This window comes from Stigmatopora nigra, chromosome 18 (genome assembly GCF_051989575.1).
Source record: "Stigmatopora nigra isolate UIUO_SnigA chromosome 18, RoL_Snig_1.1, whole genome shotgun sequence".
In the NCBI taxonomy this organism is placed as follows: Eukaryota; Metazoa; Chordata; class Actinopteri; order Syngnathiformes; family Syngnathidae; genus Stigmatopora; species Stigmatopora nigra.
In genome coordinates, this window is record NC_135525.1 from 6231652 (window position 1) to 6253209 (window position 21558).

A 21558-nucleotide genomic window follows, 5' to 3' on the forward strand; every position below is an offset into this window, starting at 1 on the left:
GACACCTGCGACAAAGGGATAATTACCTTTTGCTAAAAAAAACTTAAACATTTTTAAATTGTACATATAGAACCATTTTACACTTGCAAAAACAAATGCGTTTTGTAGTTGGTGCCATTTCTGCAAAATGCTGCACTGTCTTGGGTGGCTGTGTCCAAGTGAGCATACTCTAACACATAAAATGCCTTTTCCTTTGAAGTGAACGGCGTTTCTTAACCTGAAAAGATAGAAATGCCAAAGGTTACACACAAAAATTAGACACATTTCTACACTAGCTGTGAAAATTTGAGGGCATTACAACTCAAATTGCCAAAATGATAGGCCTACAAAATGGGGTCAAACATTTTGGAACACACTGCATATTGCCAATTTGTGTTAACATTGAGCAGAAAACGGGACCATCCAATTCAATTTTTTTGTGCCTATACTTTTAGAACAACATTGAATTACGTGATTGGGAGAAACAGCATATTTACCCATTTCAGAGCCGATTCCTAAAAGAACAGACTCAATTTTTAGTTTTAGTTGTAGATTGAGTTGAAATCATTTGAAAAGATTCAAAATGACTGTCAAGGGTCCAACTCATTATCATGCCAAATGACTCCTCAAGTCAGCCAACTGCCAAGAAAATAAAAACTAGCCCAGATTTGGAACTTTAGTCCCAGAAAGTAGACGACTGACATTTGGAATGGGCGGGAACGCCCGACTCTTCACACTTGCACATTTAGCGCTTCTATCCGGATACTCTGGAATGGTTTGTCACGTTTCCCCAAAAGGAGCCCGCTCTGGTCCTCCTCAGGCTCATGTTGTCCATTGTCCCTCCGAAGCGTTCGGTCGGTCAATCTCTGTGTATGTTTGTGCTTGAATGCATGTGCTATCCAGTCCACGGTGTCTGTCCGTGCGTGTGGCGTCGTCGTCGTGGTTGTCGGGGAGAATATACCTATTTATGTACACTGAGCCTTTAAGTTTGTTTGGAATATATATATAGCATATATATATGTATAGAGAGAGAGATATCTAAAAGGTTAGACGTAATACTCCTTGTCCTTGTTCTTCTTGTTCTTGGAGATTTTGGTGATTCCCAGCGGCTTGTCCTTGGCACTGCCGTTGGGTTGCGTGGCCGAGTTGCTGATGTAGTTGCGGCTCTCGTCCACGTGGTACGAGCCCTCGTCGCGGTTGCGGTACTTGTACATGGCGTAGAGCAGGATGAGGATGCACAGGGCCGCCGCCGCCACGATGCCCACTACCATGCCCGTGGTGCTGCTGCTCTCGCGCACCACCTCCGACGGGCCGGGGAACACCTTCACTTCGGGGAGTGGGGGGCGTGCTAGGTGGGAGACAAAGGGAAAAAAATAATGAGAAAAATGCTTGAACGAGGTGGGGTATTTGAAGAACATTTGGTTAGAATACTAAATGCAGCTGTTTTCAATAATTGGACATGGAAAAGTGCATCTAGCTATATGATTGGATCTTTATATTGAATCTATTGTAAGTTTTGCATATCACTTGGGTCAAAATGGACAATAAAGCACCGTATTTTCTGGATTGTAAGGCGCAACTAAAACAATTGCCTCATCTGTGGGACAATATTGGTTAATTATTGTACGAAATTCCCTACAGCACAGCTCCATCTAGTGCCTGTATAACTATATCCCCCGTACTACTACTACTGCATTTTCATAATCCAGTACAACCAAATTTAAGAGGCTATCTTTGTAAAGCACATGACATTTTTTACAGTAACTTTACTTCTTTTTAGGTGATGCTGTCAACCAATTGCAACAGTTCTTCAAAAACATTGGAGGCAACGGGAAGGTAACAGAAGGGTTTTCAGCAGGTGTATACACCTTACTGACAAATTTCCACCCATATTTTCGCAAAATGTTATCATTTAATACAACCGTGTTAGCCAATGATTAAAAATGGCCAGTTCTTCCGGCTTGAAATGGAGAGAACAAGCAAGATGAGTGGGCGGGTCGGGCGTTAGGTAACGCTTGCAGGCGCAAATCGTGAAAAGGAAGGAGCCTGTGAATAATTCATTGTAGCGAAGCGAAAGAAAAAAATAAAGAAGACGCGGCGAACAGATCGGTGGATTGTGTGTGTTTTTGTGTGTGTGTCACCTGAGCTGGGATCGCATGGGTCGATGTCTTCATCGTCGCTCGGACACTCCGCCGACGCCACCAGGATGTCATCTGCCGACTGTTGAGAAAGGGATAACATTAACAGAGATTAATATATTATTATTATTTTTTATAGGACCCTCGCTTTGGCTGCACAGGAAGTCATTACCGGCTTGTGTTGACACCCTTCGGGCGTGGAGACACGTGAGCATGCATGTTATTGCCCTTACATTTTTTTTGGGGGGATGATTTAGATTAGTTTTTGACTAGTCGATTAACCGTGACACAAATAACAGATTAAAAATACCTTTTTAAATCAATTTATCAGGATAAACGAATGTAGTAAGTATACACAAACCCATTTTTTTGTTCCAAATTCTAAGTTGAGAGTTGACAACTCATTAGAGCGAAATACATGCGATCCATTTTTGGATCGGACGTCTAGCACCGTCAATGGCCTTGACATATAATCATTGGCTGCCCCACTTGGAAAACCCTGATCGATCCGACGGCCTGCCGCAGTTACCATAGCGACGCCAACTCCGGTCTGCCAGAAAAAAAAAAAAAACGACGCGCCCATAAAATGAAACGATGAGCGTTGAGGGGACTAGGCATGGAAAAACCAAGATTGGCCGGCGTGAGAAATGTGTGCGCTCGTGGCGGTGCTAAATTAAAATTGGATTGTGATGCATTGCAGTAGATGTTGCCAGTGATAAAAAGCAGAAGAAGGGAGTGAGTGAACAATATAGGGGACACTTTCATACAAATTTCAGTAAAAAAAACATGTATTTTAAGGCAAAAGTAGTCAATGGTATTTAGCGCAATTTAAAAAAATATATATTTTGGTAAACAATACTGTTGTATGAACTAAAGCAAATTAACTTTAATTAGTAAGGTTACAAATTTAGACCTGTTTTTGTATGTTGTGGCGAAATGTTAGTTTAATGCAATTCTATGCAAGTTCTAATTTTGCAAATGCGCTACCTGAATTCAAAGTATACAATTGTACCTTCAGCTATTACTGGTGATTAAATATCATGCATATTTGTATTAAAAACCCAAATTCAGACAATTCAATAATTAAGCCTTGGTCAATTTTGTTTGCAAACTAGTTCCTCACCACTTGTTCTACAATTTTTTAAAGGGAACTTAATATTATATATTATTTGGTGATTATTATTATTATTACATATTATTTCTTGAACTCCCTTGACTAGTTTTTTTGTAAATACACTTGATATGTTGTATTAATGAATAACTGGTGAAACGCTAAAAAAAATACAATCAATATTAATAAAATTGAAATACACTACTTTTAGCCCACGATAACACTCAAATATTTTATCATTAAAAAAAAAAAATTTCTTAGGTAGATGCCCAATTCATCCACAAGGAGGGATGGCAGCGACCATTCACCAGTCAAAACAGATTATTTTATTATATTTTAAAAGCAATTTTGCGCTACGCTCTAGCCTAAAAGAAATACTTTAACCCTTTGGTTGCTTTTCCAATCACTTCTGCCCACTGAGTGTAAGAAAATCGGTCTATTCCAGCGCCCAATCACAGAGCGACCTACCCTAAAATCCAAACAGCGAGACGAACCAAGTAAACAAATTGGAAGTAAATGTCTACCTGAGCGGCCGAACAGTGCCAGCGACCATCCAATCCTCTGTGCCCGACTTCGCACATGATTTCTCCACTTTATGTTATCCGCCTTTCTTTCCCCCAAGGGATTGGTCGCTACTAAAAATTCAAGGCCCCGTCTCCATCGCTTCTGCACACGAGCGACGGGAGGTCTGAGAGAAAAAGAAGCGCTCCGACGGCGGCTGGAGTGCAAACGAGCGAGCTCTACTACTGCAGATGGTGAGATAGGAACATGCAACCAATCGGGGGGGTTCTCTGACACTGAAGTGGCGAAGGGAGGGGCGTGAGGGGGGTGACGGATGCTAAAAAAAAACATGGAAAGTGAAAAGTAAGCAAGGATGGAAAGTAGATTGAGAAGATGGTGGCCAATCTGGAAACGTGTTTGTTTGTTAAGACCCCCTTGACAGATTTGTGATAAAATTGATAAGCCGCAAATCGTAAAACGAGGTTTATCTTCCAATATATCGTGGAAATAACTTATTAGAAATACTACTTAAAGATGCCATCTTAACATGTAATGTTAACCAATACCTCCTGTCAACTTTATACATTTTTGGTATTATTTTAAATTGTGTACGTCGTATAAAAACATTTTTTTTTAAGTACATTTGTTGTAAAATTTATCTCAGTGTTTTAAAAGTTCAACTGATAAAATTAGATAGAAAATAAAAAAATTAAATAGAATCTGTCAAAACAATGTCTCAACATCACATGTTATTTACCGGCAAGTCTTGGTACATAATCGTGAATAAGCGAGGTTTTACTGTAAAACTAATTTAAACTGTAAACGTCCTAGCAAAATGCCTATAACTAACTAGCAATAAATCATCCTTTTTTCCCATAGTTTGGCTTGGCCTTCAACATTTTTTTTACTTTGTGAACACAACGATTCGACATCACCATTGGATGTCCTAGCGTATGCAAATTTGCAGCCATCATCAGCCCGGGTTAACATGAGAGTGAGCCTGGAGCATTGCCATGCATAATTAATGAGCTTGTTATCCATCGCACAATAGAAAATAGACAAAAAACCCGTCTGTAAACGCTCTCACGTCCAATTTTTTTCCCCATGCAGATGGTACTCGTCGCGATGCAAGGACGGCGCAGTTGCACTCGCTCCACCTGTGCGTGGTCGCTAGGCAACAAACGCCAGAGCTTCCGCAGCAAGAAGAGCGTGTGACCCACTTCTGGTGGCCCCTCCCCGTCGAGCGTTCCCGCATTTCGGCGGGGAAAGTCAAGTTCAAAACGAAGGGATTGACCGACGGCGCCCGCCGCTGTCCATTATTGATGCCCATGGCGCCCACCCATCGTTGTATTATTTATGGAGGAAGAAAAATAGCGAGGCGCCGCGAAGAAGACGGAGGGGCAATGGAGGGGAAAGCAGCAGGTATTGAGGATCGCTATCGCCATGGCAACTTGTGAAGAATTTTACTCAGTGCAGCAGTTGGAGTGATCGGACAAAGCTATCAAAGTACATGGTTTTGCCATTGAGATTTATAGTTTGGAATTTTGAGGAAGATTTGTATATTATTTTAAGAAATATTGTAGTCTAATTTTGAGAATATTTAAAAATATTGGTCATTTTTTTTGTTTATATCTATTTGAAAAATTAAAATTGTATCCCCTAACCCCAAATAATTAATAAACTAAGCCCAACCCTGTTATTTATGATTTCAGTTATCTTTTTGTTTTGTTTTGCAATAGAATTAACGGAATTGGAATTGTGAATTATTATCGGAATCGATATCATATTAGCAGATTTTTCTTTTTCGTTGAAAAATATATGTCCTGCTCATCTAGAACTACATGAACAAAATAACTGGTAAATATTTCCGGTCTAAACCTTCGTGATGATTTTGATTGATACAGTGCCCTAGCGCCATCTAGGGGGCATTGGCCCACTTCTTGCAAATTAGCGTGGCAAAAAAAATTAGGAGATGCCTACCTGTTGCGTTGCGCCCTGCTTCCTATTGCTGGCGGTGGTCGTGGTGGCGACGTCCCCGGCGGCGGGCGCCGAATCCGAGCGGTTGCCCGCTCCTCCTCCACCTCCTCCGCCGCCGCCGGCTGCTGCGGCGCTGGATTGTGGCGTGATAGAAGAAGACGGCATGTCGCCCACCAGTCGGGCGCTGCCTTCCACCCGGATGTGTGGGTGGCCCTCGGCTGCCATATTGAGGATGCGTAGCCCGTTGTAGTACAGGCCCGACAGCTGTCCCTGGAACATGCCGGCGCGGCGTTCGCTGCCGCCGCCGCCCACGCGCACCGTGGTCTGGCTGTTGAAGATGGTCAGCTGTCGACCTAGCCAGACGCGCACGCACACACACAAACACACACACACACAGAAAAAACAAGCGAACACATGCAAAGGCACAGTCACAACCCGCATATAAACAGCCGGCGTGTTACACAATCCGCCACCCGCCCGAGTTGTGAGTGAAAAGATGGACAAGATGAAGCGAGGAAGAGGAGGATGAGGAAGATGGTTGTCATGGACGGACGGGCCTGAGAAGCATGCACGACATTGTCAAATGTTGTTAAAGGGACTAGAGTTTTTATAGGAATCCACTAAAAGCTGCATTTTTCTTTGACATAACAAAATAGCAACATGGCAAAAAACATTTATCCACCTTGCTGGCTAAAAGCACCTTTTATCCTTTTTAATCAGCATTTAAATCTGTCTCTTTCGTCCCTTTAACCCGATTATTATCTGATACACACAAGGCACTACAGTTATTCCACAAGTATTACACACTAAAACTGCCCAACTTTTAAAGACTTAATTATGGATTTAGAGTTTTAGAATGTTAGTTGATGGTGCACAAGATAATAGAGATATAGATATAGAGATATATATATATGTATATATAGAGATATGTCAAATATGTAAAGAGAACTGTTTTTAAAGCTTTTAAGGAATTTTAATCAGGGTTTTTACCTTTGTCGAGTAGCCAATCGTCAACTACTCGACCGAGCCGATAGGGGATTCGCTGTCTGGCGATGGCCAGGCGCTCGTTATCAATGTTGCCTTTAATTTAGAGATGAGAACACAGTAGTAAAAAGGTGGCACAGGAGCTGGATACAAAAACAAGAGCAATGAAAAGAAAGTAACGCTCCGCTCACGATTTGCACATGGCTCAAAGGGGAGAGGGGGTCACGTTGAAGGTGCTCGGGCGTCAAATAAATACCCGGGCGCTGGCGGGTGAGTCTAAAATGGGTCGGCGGACATATTGGATGAGGCTGGTGATGCTTTTAACTCGCTTCAGTAGAGGTGAAAGTTCATTTCGCAGTAGAAGATTGAGGTAAATACTGTTTACTGCCGTATTGAAAAGTGGGATGAGTCATTGTGAAAAAAAGCTTTCGAATTTGGGTTCACTGTAAGTGCTTTGAATATTTTGCACTTTTTGGAAAAGTGGTGGCTATAGAGTTGAATTGAATAAAAAAATAATAATAATGGGGGTGTTAAACCTAAGGCAGGAGGGCTATGTATTTTTTTGTGGGACTCAAAAGGTTTCTTAATGAAACATTACAATTGTTGTCCATTTTTTGCTAATAATCTTACAAGGAAAATGAATTTAAAAACAGATTGGACATCTATTGTTGTCCATGCCGCATCGAGAAAATGATATTTGTGTGTTTTTAGTTCAGATTTTTGCTATATTGACATTCCTATAGAATTCTCAACTTAATGCCAAATGATGACTTATTTGCTACCAGCTCGAAGACTGGACACTTATCCCTATCATTATAATGCAAATTTAAACTTAAAAATATGATACAAAGAGAATTTTCAATTCTTTGAATTATCAATAGAATTTTTGGTCTAAAACGCAGCTCACTTTAACTTCTTTCTTGCCACATCCAACATGTCGCCAACCCTCCCGTATTTGACGCCCGCCTTGACGCAATATGTGGCAGCGTGGACTGCCCAGTGGCCAATGGGGGTGAAGGGGGTTTCCGGTGAGCGGACACTTACTCTCTGTTCATTGGTTTTAATCTAAAAAAAACATTTCAGGGGTTAACATCTGCAAGAGCAAAGGGAAATATCGTTAGCGGCAGCGCCACATTGCTGGCTTCCGTGCTTTACACTCTTATATGTACAGGACACAGACCTTATAAAAACTAGCATTTAGCAGCTTGTTTTTTTTCTTTCTTTTTAGACGTCTAGCTTAAAATTTAACACTTTAAATAGAATGGCAAATAGAAGCAAAATCTAGTAAAAAACAAAGCACATTTTGTCCTTATTTTTTCTCACTAGTTAAACATAGGACATGATTTTAAACTATGTTTTAAAAGTGTCTCCAAAAAAATGCACCAACTGTTATTATTTTCTTTTAACGGTGGTGAGAAAAAATTAGAGATGACCTTTTAACACTATTTAACAGGCCTAAGGATCAAGCATCAACAGTGACAGTTTTTAGGGTTAAAAAAAAAGGTTTCAAAGGAGAATTGCGGGAGGCGGGAAGGCCGCCGCCGTCGGGCGCCGGCGCTGGGCGCCGCCTACCTGAGGGGTAACGCTCGATGACGGGCAGGTCGTCCAGCTGCAGCGTGGCGTTGCCGCCGCTGCGCGTGAAACGCACGATGTGGTACTTCCCGTCGTTGACGAATTTGGCGCTCTCCTCGATGTTGATGTCGTCCGTGCCCACGTTGAACACCACGCGGATGTTGCCCTTGTCCTGGACGCGGTCACGGAAAGAAAAAAACAACAGGTTTGGCGGTGGTCCACGGATGAATGGATGGCGTGCTGCTTACTATCTGTAGCTGGAGGTAATCGCCCAAGCCAGACGCGCTGTCCACACGGAGCAGGATGGCGTGCTTCTGCTGCGTGCTGAAACCCAGAGCCAGACGGTCGGCCCGGGTGCTGGGACGCTCGTTGGGGGGCCACGTATAGATCACCACGCCACCGTCGCGTCCGAAGATGTATGTGGTGCCGGCTGGTGGAAAAAAAAAAGTCGGTGTACATGTAAAAATAGCTGTGTGTTAGGACCTACCGTATGCATACATGTACATCTACATGTGTATGTATATATGTGCTTATATATATATATATGTATGTGTATGTATATGCATATATGTGCTTATATATATATGTATGTGTATGTATATGCATATATGTGCTTATATATATGTATGTGTATGTATATGCATATATGTGCTTATATACATGCATGTATATGTATATATGTGCTTATATATGTATATGTACATGTATGTTATGTATGTGTATGTATATGTATGTGTATGTATATGTATGTGTATGTATATGTATGTGTATGTATATGTATGTGTATGTATATGTATGTGTATGTATATGTATGTGTATGTGTATGTATATGTATGTGTATGTGTATGTGTATGTATATGTATGTGTATGTATATGTATGTGTATGTATATGTATGTGTATGTATATGTATGTGTATGTATATGTATGTGTATGTATATGTATGTGTATGTATATGTATGTGTATGTATATGTATATATGTGCTTACATACATGTACGTGTATGTATATGTATATGTATACATGTATGTGTATGTATATGTATACATGTATGTGTATGTATACATGTATACATGTATACATGTATACATGTATATATGTATATATGTATATATGTATATATGTATATATGTATATATGTATATATGTATATATGTATATATGTATATATGTATATATGTATATATGTATATATGTATATATGTATATATGTATATATGTATGTAATCTAGGGGTGTCACTCACCATCGTTGCAGAGCGGTCCGGCGTACGACGTCATGCTACAGTCACAGGTGAAGCCCTCCCATTGCTGCAGGCACACGCCCTGATTGGAGCACGAGTCCTCCTGGCAAGTAGTGCTGGGACCTGCGGTGGACATTCGGCACATGTCATTTCACCCCCACCGTCCGCACGTGTGCACCATCGGCGAGTTTGCCCAGTTATCGCGCCTCGTCATTTCGTGATGGATGGGAATTGGCTTCGAAACAATGGGAACCAAAAATGGATGTGTTGAGTCGAGGGCGTGCTCACACTAGGCCGTTCTTAATGGTTTTGTCGCTTGTTCACCGCTAGTAAGTTATGAATAAACTTGCACTTAGAAACATTCACTTCGACTGAAACGTGATGATTCGCTGCTGCCTCTGCTAACAAAAAAATGGATGGTGATAAAGAAAAAATGCAGTTTTAAAAAGGATGACAATGGGCATTTTCTCTTTAACTTATGTGCCTTGCACAAGTTATATAAAAAAAAATTACATTTATATTAATTTAAATCAATAGGCTCCAGCGGAATACCAACCCTGTGGTTTTATGAAAATTGCGAAATATTAAAACTAATCTTCAAAAAATAAAAAAAATGGTTTTTTTTAATAACAACTGTAAACGTAATGAAAATTTCAATATTTAGCATGACAGTGATAATATTACATCCATTACAGCTGTGAAAACGGAAACATACTTTGCAGCACTACTCTTAGTCAATATACTACTACACTATGCTTCAAAAATCCTTAATTCGACAGTGATAGATGTCCAATTCATTTGCAAAAGCATTGACGGAGAAAAACGTCCAATCCATTTGAACCGACTGACCATTCCCAACCTCTCCTAGTTCAAATGGATTAGTTATGAATAAACTAGCACCTCAAAAACATTCACATCCAGTGAGACATCATTCAAAGACTCTCTATCGCATCATCTATTGCAAGGACAGTTCACGCCCAAGTGAAGTTTCTGAGGTGAGAGTTTATTCTTAAATCCAACGCCACAAACTATTAGGCCTAGTGCGGGACAGGACGCCCCCCAAAAAAATTCAAAAATGGAGAACATGCGGGTGGTGAAGTCCGGATGAGCACAGCAGGAGGAGTTAAACATAAGAGTTATGTTTAAAGGCCTCAGAAGGTGGTCCGACTTCACCGGTCGCTCTCTTCCTGCCGGCGGCCACAGCTCGCGCCAAAGACGGGGAAAAAGGGGGGGACGGGCGGGCTTTAAGAAGACACCCAGCATGCAGCTTTCGGAGCTGGTGGTGTGCGGACGTCACAAGAGGACAGGTCGCCCCCGGGGGCCCTTTTTGGCCACTCTGGATCGCCGGGATCCGCACAAAGACGGCACAGCACTGGGACGTTTGGACGCGAGCAGACGTACATGCCAGGGGTGGGCGGGCCAATTGCTCGAGGGTCTTAAAATACATCGATTTTTATGGAAAAATACTTTTTTTTTTTTTTTTTAAAGTTGTGTATCGAACGCAAGTAAAGTTAAAGGTATGATGGGGCCAAAAGTAGGTACACACTTATTTGGGACCATTAATGGTAAATAGTTGAGTCCATAGAATGTGAGATAAAAAAAATAATAATAATAGTGATAAAATGAAAAAGATGGTCTGTCTGAAGATAAGAAGGAAGGAATGATGGATAATAAGGAAAAATAATGAAGAAAGGCAGGGTTAAGTGCAGGAATAAATGTAAAAAGTAAAAATAAAATAAGAAATCTGGGATTAAAAGGAAGGAATAAACATTATAAGGATTTCAACATCCTCATCTATTTTTAATTGTCCAATAGAAAGAGAGAAAATCAAGAAAACATGATGAAAGAAAGGGAAAAAAGAAGTGAAAAAACAGATCTGAGAGAAAAGGAACATAATGAGTAAGTAAAGATGGACAAGCACTCTTAAAAATAAACTATTGAAGTATGAATAGAAAAAGAGAGAAACCTTAAAGTGCGATGAAATGAAAAATTGTGTATACCAACTTTTAAATGCCCTTCGCCGCATTCCAGTGTACTACAACATGAAATCAAGTGTTCCATTTTGGTATTGCTCACCCCCAGCATGTCGATCGCACACATAAAGCCTGAAATATACCTTGCAGGTCAGCTTTCATCAATGTAACTTTTGCGGGGGGCCAAAACAAAACAAAACAAGCAAATCAAGTTAGATGGTTAGTCGATGATGCCCCGATAAGATGACGATGCGATCCGTCCGGGTTAGTGGGTTAAGTCGAACCGATCCGAAAGAAGGGGGAAGAGATCCAAAGGGGAAAGGGTCTTGGGCGGGGGGTCTCACCTTCACAGCCGCGCTCCACCTGTCCCACGGTGGCCAGCGCGTCTGCCAGCAGGTCAGGTAGTCGGCCATTCAGATCCACCGTGGCAAGGCAGCCCTGGAAGCCCTCACGTGAGTGCACCAGCTTGGGCAGCTCACGGTACATTTCCTTGGAAACGCCCCCGATGTACAGGTCACCTGAAGGGACACATTGCCACTAATGAACCAACGCTCACCTGTGAAACTTTCATTTTGACAATTTTTCTTCTTCTCTGTTTCATGTGTCCATATTATTTCATTAAAAGGGAATTTATACTTTTGTTCAGTTGATACTGCCAAAATTTGGATTTTTTGGGGAAGAGAAGTCTTTTCATTCTCTTACATTAACATTTCAATCAGCATTTAAGACAAAAAATACTTTTTTTCCACACTCAATGTCATTTTATGAACCTCTTTATCCTTATTAGGGTCAATATTTTAGATTAAAGAAAGAATAATGTATTTTTCTTTGTTAACATTTTAAAGATAGTCTGTAAAGCCTTATAATAAAAATTACATTCTTTTTTGGGTGTGGAGAAGGACCTTTCTAAACATTTTTTCTTTTCCTTTATTGACTCATCTTGTTTAAGAGATTTGGGGGAGGTATTTAAAAACATTTATTCTTCCTTCAAAACAGCTTGGAAATGTTATTCTTCACAGTTAGGTATTATTTGACCGATCTTTTTAGTGGGTTGTTTCTGAATGGTAGTTAGTTACCCTTCAGGTCCAGGTTTTTGGCACCCATGGTGGTCTGCGTGGTGACTTTGGTGTCGATCTTGACTGTGTGGAGGTTGTTAGTATCTCTGGATATGTGCACGTTGTGCCAGTGGTTATCATTCAGGGGACTGTTGGAGTTGCCCTTGATCAGGTGGGCGCCGTTGCCCAGGTCGGAAATGTAGTGGAGGTACCTAGAAGGAGGGTAGCGTGAAGGCAGAGCCAAAAGAACAGAGGATTTTGTGGACCGCCTTGCCAAAGCTTACCCTTTGACCAGCTCCACCACGATAAAGTCGTTGCCGTCGCCTCGGTTGAAGAGCACCAGGCCGTCGGGCGAGGTGGTCTTGAATTGCATGAAGAGGTGCATGGAGTAGTAGGCCTGCAGCGTGGGCAGGGTGACGAAGCTGGAGCGCGAGCGGAAGGTGACCGGGTCGGCCACGATGCTCTTGTATCCGATGACGGCGTTGAGCTCGCAGTAGTCGATGTCGCCGTTCTTGCACAGGTCGATGTAAGGCATGCCGTTGAGTGCCAGGCCCTGTAGGTGCCCGATAAAGTTGGACGGGACGGCCGGCATGAAGCGCTTCTCCGTTACGATGCCTGTCTCCACGTTGTGGAACTCCAGTTGGGTGTGGTCGCCCGCCATTTGACCTGGGGTGGAGGAGGGAGGGGTAAGAGGGAACGGAATGGGGACGTCGTGGCAGAGGGTGGGGGCTTGCTTACCTTCCACAGGTTGAAGGTCGTCCACGGTGAGCTTGAGGCCCTTGCCGCGCCGGACCACCCGCACCGTGTGCCACTCATTATCATTGAGACCCGAGCCCGCAAAGATGGTCTCGGGGCCTTTACCTACACATGGCCCATAGCGACGTTAAACATATGCGCACCAGGGGGGTGCCGCAGAGACATGATGCAAGAGAGGAACAGAGATACGCAAAAAGAAGAAGAAGAAGAGGAGGAGGAAGAAGAAGAAGGAGTTGACGGCAAGTTTGGAGTGATGAAGATGGGATTTTTCGCTCAGATAATATTTGGAAAAGTCCTGAAAAATCAGCGACTACAAAAAGTAGAGAACTGTTTTTGACTTCACAAAGACCACAAAATAAAGAAAATATTAAACGACAAATTACTATCAAATAGTCATGCTAATTATTTGGTCGTTGAAAACAAATATTGCTCTTAAACCCATTACCAATGCAGTACCCCCCCCTCCCCAACGAACCACATGGTCATGCTAGGGTGAAACATCCTTTTAAAGGAGCCTTTCATTATTTCTATAGTTCAGATGTGTAAAAAAAAAACATTTTTTTACATTTGTCATTATAAATATTCCAAATTACTTCCCAGCCGATAACTATAAGTCACATTTCTTAACATGTAAAACACACACCATACTGAATTCTAAAGAGCAGTAGTGAGCACAACCTTGCGGTTTTTGCAGCACTGCACATTTCCCTCTAACGTACAATTTATCAGTCCATACTCCAACAAAACTCAAGATGGCACTAGACCCACGTAAGCACCCGTACGCTCCCACAAACCTCCACCCACCCCATCTCTCATCGTCCGCCACGCACTTGACAGCCCCGAGCGGCGGCGTCCCCGCCTGCCAAAACTTGACGGCGGCACGCACCCACCTCGGTAAAATGAGCATCCCCCCACCCTCACCCAAGAGCCCACCTCCCCAGGTCCTGCCAGCCTCGCCGGTTGACGCTGACCTATCGGAACTAATGACAGACGAAGGCGGGTGTGAAGTAAACTGACCCAAACCCATTTGCTGGTGGGAAATGTCAAGAAATAACACCAAGCAAACAGTCATGCAAGAAGATTTTGAAATAACGAATAAAAAAAAACCCGAATCAAAATGGCTGGCTCCTGCCGACTAGTAGACGCGGTGGAATTTTGAGCTATCTACTGTTTATTTCCAGCAAATATGGATTGAGATGGATTTTAAATTGATACGAAAAAAGCAAGACGGTGGGTTAGTGGGTATTGAGTGCCTTGCTTCGCTCCCGTCCCGCCGTGCATCGAGCGCAGTGATCCGTGCTAACAGGATGAGATGCTCATGCCTGCGGCGCAGCTGAGTCGCCTCTGGGGAATGCAACACACAACTCTACACAACATACTCGCCACCTGCGTAGGGATGGGTGTGTTACTTGACATTTTTTATGCAGCCAAATGGGTTGGGGGGCAGTTGGCGGCCTGCCCGACACCCCAATTCCAGGTCAAGGTCAACTCAAGTATGGCATAGAATCGTCAATGGCGTTGGAGGGAATGGGGAATTTTTGATACTCTAGAAAAGCTTGGAAATAAGTGTATATGTATTCAAAATTTAGTCATTTGGTTCAGGAATTTGAGTATTTGGGGGGGAGGCAATTCCAGGATGAACGGCACTTATTCTATAATTTACGACATGTGTGTTAATCCATTCGGGAATAACACGACATAAATGTAAGAAAATATGAAAGCCTTCAGCAAGTGTTGCGTTTAAGCTCACGAGGTGATTTTGCCCTCCGAGTATGTCTGACATGCTCAGGCCTTTGATTTGACTGCTGACTGGGCTATTTGCCTGGCAACCCCTTGCTGTTAAATACATTTTTCATTCTGGGTGAATGTCAGATGTTTAATTTATTGTGTGCGTACACTGCCAAAAGTGGAAGAAACGGACGGCTGGAGGGTGGAGGGGGGTGGTCTTGCTTAGCCAGCCTTACCGTAAAACAAAAAATACATATACATGTACATGTACATATACATATATATACAGAAATATATGTACATATACATGTACATAGGCATATTCATATACATATACATATACATATACATATACATATACATATACATATACATATACATATACATATACATATACATATACATATACATATACATATACATATACATGTACACATATACATACACATATACATATACATGTATATATGGGCTTTGCAAATTCCTCGAACGCTAACAGTTCAAAGATGGGACGCGCAGCTGTATCTTTGGCACCGTTTCTATGGCAACGGCAGTGGTCCATTTCAATGCCTACCCCCCCATCGGCGTCACGGGGCATTCGTTTCCCGCTTGGGCTCTCTCGCTTTCTTACTCGTGACAGACAGAAACACCACGCCGGGGAATTGAATTTCAGCTGGGATTGGACTGCGCTCGTTGGAGGCGGCGTGACGGGAAAGACACACACACACACAAACAGAGTATGAAAGCTCTTCAACAGCAACCCCTCCTACGCGTGCCGCCAAACAAATAAGAGCCCCCCGGGGCGTCAGACTGCGGCAGATAATTTTAATTAACTCAACTTCCCGTGCTAGCCCGTTAGCTGCCATTTCATTCCACCGCTGCTAAAATACTCAATGCACGTGGATTAATAGGATTTGAGATGAGGCAGAAATTGGGGAGGGGGTTGTTTTGTTTAACACATTGGACAACTATCCTCATCAATGGCAGCCAATCTATTTAAAGTGGGAGGGCTGCCATGCGATTGGACACCTATCGCTGTCAATATGTTAAGGTGGAGGTCAAATGACATTATATTCCAATTAAAGAGTTGCAACTAAACATAAGGGAAATAAATGAAATGATATGGATAGTTGGAAAGTAATGGAGAACATCTTTAAGGTGAAATTTGGAATGAAAGGAGGAAATTTTGTATAACTATTTTTCTACATACAATCATTATGATTAGACTAAAGATTAAACCTATTTTTTCATGTTGAGTCTGATTTTAACATTTGTTTAAAGTGATTTAAAGCTAAAAATATTATAAAAGGAAGAATTAAAGCTTCTTTTGTTAAAGTATTACAAAACGTTTTAAAAATTCTAACTACATGCAACTTATTTTGACTCAATAACGTCTTTCAAAGTAAAAAAAAAATTATATGGAGAAAAATGTTGCTAAATTAACCATAAAAATTAGTGAATAAGAAAAACAAGTGATTAAACTCAACATACACAAACCTTAATGTGTATATATATGTATACATTCCCTTAAAAAAACACTAAATCATCTAAGTTTAACCCCAAAGTTCCAGATTTAAGAAATGCAGCCAAAATAAGACTTTCCGCAAATCCATAACATCCCAAAAATGAGAAAAAAAACAAATAAAAAGTAAAAAAAAATGTGGCTCCACTTGGAAAAATACTCCAACGAGCACGACACCAATTATTCAAACTCGCTTTGGCAGACTGGAACTGGCATTATACCTGCCAACTACTCAATACGGTGAATAAAAACGAAGTATAAAAAAAGAAAATAATAAAATCCTAGATCTGATAGACAAAACTGTTTGATATCCCACACACACACACTCACAAATAAAGAGATTAAAATAAAAAGTGTGTCATGACAGATTGCAATCAAATGAGTGAAAAGACAATATAAGGAGGAAAAAAGAGGAAAGTGAGATGATTTGGAGTCAGACTTACTGGCTGTACAGTTTATCCTGATACAGTCTGGAGGGAAAGCAGAGCAGAGGGTTAATGCCGCACACGGGGCTTCCACGTCCTGGGGACGCACACGTCGACACACCCTCCGGGCCCGGTGGGCGGCGGACCAACAGGACGCGCCGCCCGGCCTGGAGTCGGACCGCAAATTGACTTGTTCCAGATTGGATTTTTTTTGTGACTCGATGTGTCGCGTGGCGTCAACCGCAGAAAAGACGTGGCTGCAAACAACCAGAGACCTGCACAAATGGGTTATCTCATTATGGCGCTTCGGCAGTGATAGATGGCCAATCAACCATTTGGAGGGGGATGGTTGACAGTGATTGGTTACTGTTAAAATCATCAGAAATGGGGGGAGATTTGTTGTATCTTAAAAAAAAAAAATTGGAAATGTAAGAAATTTAGAATAGGGACATTTTTTTTCATTGATTTGTTAGCTTTACAAGGGGTGCAGAGGGTGATGGAGGCTATCCCAGCTGACTTTGGGCAAAAGGCGGGTGGCCAACCAGTTTGATTTTCAATTTTACTTAGAAAACAAATATGATCAAATACATTGCAAAATAGTTTTAATGGGAATTATGCTATTACCGTTTATCTTGTATAAATATGAAAACAAACATAAAGCAACACATTCATAATTTTGCCTTTGTGTTTTGAATTGAATCAAACTGTATTCAAGTCTAATAAATAAATAATAGAATACCTACTTTTGTATTAAAAGATTTTATAAAACAAATTTTAAAAAATCATTGAGTGCACTGTTTGAATTATCAATAGCATAAATAGTTATTTTCACAATTTTGTCTTTATTTGAAATCTACAAATATAAAAATTATATTAATTTCCATAAGAATATTTCTTAAAATTAACATTGAAGAGAAATAAATGAAAATATTGACCCTTTTTTACCCCCCATTAAATAAGAGAGATTAAAATGTATTTAAGTTGAACTCATTCTTTTCCCACTTCTCTGAGTCCAAATGGATTGGCCATTTATCGCTGTCAGGGGCACTGGTCAGACTGGTCTAAGGGGGGGCAGGTGAACAGGTCTACTGGCAGTGAGCAGAGAGTGCAGCTTGAAGCTCGACCCTCTGTTCAACATCATACTTAAAGCGGCTCAAAAGCACAAGATCATATTGAGAGCATCACCTCGAAAGGAAGGATCTATCAAACATGCTTTCTCGAGGGTTCAATGGGGGCGAGTGCACGCGAGTGTGTTGCAGTACCCAGATTGACGGTGAGGCGCACGCGTCCTCCGTCCAACTCCAGGCGCAGCGTGTCGGCCGAGTTGCGGGACGTGGTGGCCATGAGGACGCCGTACGCCCGCTGGGAGCGGAAACGCAGTGAAACGTCCTCCGCCTCCGTGTGCATAGCCATGGGCAGCTGGACCTTCATAAACTTGCTGCCATCGTATGATAAAATGGTGGCGTCTGAGGAGGAAAACAAACAATTAAAAAACAGTCAGAAATGACATCAAAAAATGACATACATTTAACAGTTTTTCTTTTTAATATCTATTCATTGGATTCAGTTTCAATTTGTCCATTAAATATTTATTTAAGTTTCAGTTGAAGTAGTTTTTATTTTAGTAGAGATTACTCAAGGTTATTTTATGTTCATTGATGGGGTTTAGATCAGGGGATATGATCAATAATCATTAAATATATCTAGACTGTAACATGTTGTTTATCGCAGTTAAAAAGGTTTCAAAACCTGCCGCAATTGGTCAATATGTGCATTACAGGGAAAGTGATTTTATGGTGTCTATTTTATATTATTTAGACTTTTAAAAACTTCTTTGCATGATTATTTAAGTCCAGAAGGTAGACACTTAGCCTAGTGGTCATTAAAATACTCTCCAATTGTGACTTGGCCTTTGCCCTCCCATTTCATGTTTGTATTTGTGTTCTTACACTATAAACCTTTTAAATCTATATTTACCGGATCTAATGTTATGTCTATATGGGTCATTATTTTAATTTTTGAAAAATATATATATTTTTTTGCCTAGTGGGGGATTGAGAGGATGTCATTTATCTTAATACTCATTGAAATTGCTCATGAAATTGGTATTCATTTGCCATTACTCATTCGCCAGAGTGACTTTTAATTACTAACACGATATTATTTCGATTTGTGTCAAGGAAGCCCTTTGGGATATTTTGATGATTTAGGGCTTTGGGAAATGAATTTTGCTCGTTGTGATGCGATTATGTCTGGAGACTTGGTGGCTCATTGCGTCAATTTGAAGGGACAATTTGGCGAGGATACAATTGCGTGTTTGGCTTGTTCATTTTTAGAATATCTTGTTTCAATTGTGTGAGCAAGAAACAGGTTTCTCTTTCAGAAATATTTGCCTTAATTGAAAATTCTGAGCTCATTTGACCAATTATACATTTCATATCAATCCATAAACAGCCAACAGATATTTAAACATGAATCATTTAGATTTAACTCCTTTTCCTAAGGTTACCTTTGATTGTACGCTTACTATCACACATTAAATTTACCGCTTATTTCCACTAGAAACGAGAGGATGCGCCCGTTAGCGTTTCTCAGTAATATGGGAGAGATGTCGTCTCAACAGCGCGTTTTTTAATCGACGTGGCTAAAAATAGACGGGCTGTGCATAGAAACGGCGGGCTCAGGTGTGGGCTCATTTAAATATCCGTCAGGATCTCACTCACGCACGCTACCTGCTGGGCAGCCGCTAAACTGTTTACCTCCGAGGAACGCTGTTCTTTATTGGACAATTACGTGCTCTCTGTTTCTTTTTGGGGGTGCGCTCAATCCTACTTTGCTTTCCAACCCCCCTTTCGCTCTTCCTGTTTCCGCGGGAGACGACGGGAGCCAAGGCAAAAACAACAGAACAGGAAGAGAGGGAGGACCACGCATACTGATGAGGGGGGCGAGCGATCCTGTGTCACAAGAAGTGAGGGAATTTATGTGTGAACAGAGAAGGGTTTTAGTTAGGCGAGGGAGGGAGGGAGGGAGGGAGGGAGCTTGGGGGAAAGAAGCTGTTGGTTAAAATGCAAATGAAGCCTCATTAACGGCCACGAAAGGAGAAGAAAAAAAAAGGCTCCGACGGCGTGAAAATCCAGAGCGGCAAAATGGAGGCTTGTTAAATGGCAATTAACACACTGGCCGCCATTGACACTGATAGATGTCCCATTTATTTTGACCGGGAGGGCTGGATCAACGTTAGATTGTTTTTTCTTTATCGCTCTAGCACCCTCGTAAGCCTTTTGAGAATAATAGATAAATTTAGAGAATGAATGAATACAAATATTAATGTCATGTATTTATATATGTGGTTATATATGTATGTGTATGTATATATGTTCTTATATATGTATGTGTATGTATATATGTGCTTATATATGTATGTGTATGTATATATGTTCTTATATATATGTATGTGTATGTATATATGTGCTTATATATGTATGTGTACGTATAGTAGTTGTTTTTTTAGGTGACAGTTTTCTGAAAAAAAATATTTTACTTTATTTCTGGGTGTTAAACCAATGCAAACCACTTATTTCCCCTTTTCCCAACACCTATTCAACAAATATCCCTTCCATTTCATGAAACGAGCCTTTAAAAAACCCCCAACAAATACCACCATAGTATTATACAAGAACTTCTCACACATGGCGTCAAATTTGGCAGTAGATCACAAGAAGCGACTGTCTTTCTTTGACAAAAACATGTCTCCTCTTTGGAGAATAAACAGCGACGTCTGCATGGCTTGTGTTGGGTTACGAAGAGAGGAGGCGGAACAAAGAGAGGCAGAGGACGACGACGAGGGAGGGAGGGACGGAGCTATGTAAAAAAAAAACTAAATAAATAAATAAATATAAAATAAAAAATACACGGGAGGAAGAAAACCGCAGGTAGAAGGCGTAAACACAGCCAATCGCTGCCTCCATCTGCTCGGCCATCTGCGCTTCCTTTAATCCAACGACGCTGCAGTTAGTGACCCCTCGACGCGAGCCAACTTTGGAGTCCCGCGACACTCCAGCGACACAATCGACGCCGCTCCTTCTCGTCCCCTGTCCGAGCTCCCTATCATTCCTCCCCGCCATTCCCACTCAGAATTCATAGCTCGGTCTGTCCGTATCTCCGAGTAGGCCTGTGGAGATTTTGTGGCGGCGTCTCGTCACCTGCTGTCGGTTCCGAGCCAACGCTTCCATCGATTCCCCCGCTCCCGTTTCCTAACCTCTGCCGGCGGCTCTTCTGGCCGTTCCGTTCCGCATCTATGCGTCGGCCAATTGAAGTAAGGCTGCAAAGGCCGGCCATTTTGTCATGAAGCTTTACGATGGTGTGGGTGTTTTTTTTACGTTTTTTAAAGCCCACCTGGAGCGCAGTCGTTAAAAGAATGTCGTTTACAATTGGTTCGGGCTAAAATGAAGATAAAAAAAGACTATCTCTGTCTTTGGGGAAGCCATTTTCTGCTACAATTATCCGATAGCTCATCAAATATTAAATGGGGGGCTATTTTGCTTGTCGAATTGACCTTTATAGCATGTCTTCTCTATCTTTTTCATCTCTCAGTGAT

General features: G+C 41.5%; 1 protein-coding gene and 1 long non-coding RNA gene across 25 annotated transcripts in view; one reads left to right on the forward strand and one right to left on the reverse strand.

Moving 5' to 3' along the window:
* Positions 1-21558, reverse strand: part of nrxn1a (neurexin 1a) — a 65940-nt gene that overhangs the window by 3352 nt on the left and 41030 nt on the right. For 5 of the 24 annotated variants that reach the window (XM_077738641.1, XM_077738643.1, XM_077738640.1 and 2 more), the window contains 11 exons: positions 18224-18427; positions 13269-13391; positions 12815-13196; positions 12552-12742; positions 11820-11993; positions 9506-9625; positions 8511-8692; positions 8263-8434; positions 5710-6059; positions 2121-2199; positions 6-1327 (listed from right to left, as the gene is read on the reverse strand). In XM_077738641.1, the coding sequence (XP_077594767.1) occupies positions 1026-1327; positions 2121-2199; positions 5710-6059; positions 8263-8434; positions 8511-8692; positions 9506-9625; positions 11820-11993; positions 12552-12742; positions 12815-13196; positions 13269-13391; positions 18224-18427 (2279 nt within the window). In that variant the 3' untranslated portion in view covers positions 6-1025. Of the gene's footprint in view, positions 1-5; positions 1328-2120; positions 2200-5709; positions 6060-6696; positions 6787-8262; positions 8435-8510; positions 8693-9505; positions 9626-11618; positions 11646-11819; positions 11994-12551; positions 12743-12814; positions 13197-13268; positions 13392-16979; positions 17007-18223; positions 18428-21558 lie in introns of all 24 variants that reach the window. The other 19 variants (XM_077738621.1, XM_077738627.1, XM_077738622.1 and 16 more) reach the window with 7 other exon arrangements.
* Positions 2103-5277, forward strand: LOC144211411 (uncharacterized). The gene is made up of 3 exons (XR_013329596.1): positions 2103-2324; positions 3851-3983; positions 4840-5277. It is a non-coding gene; the product is annotated as an uncharacterized LOC144211411 (long non-coding RNA).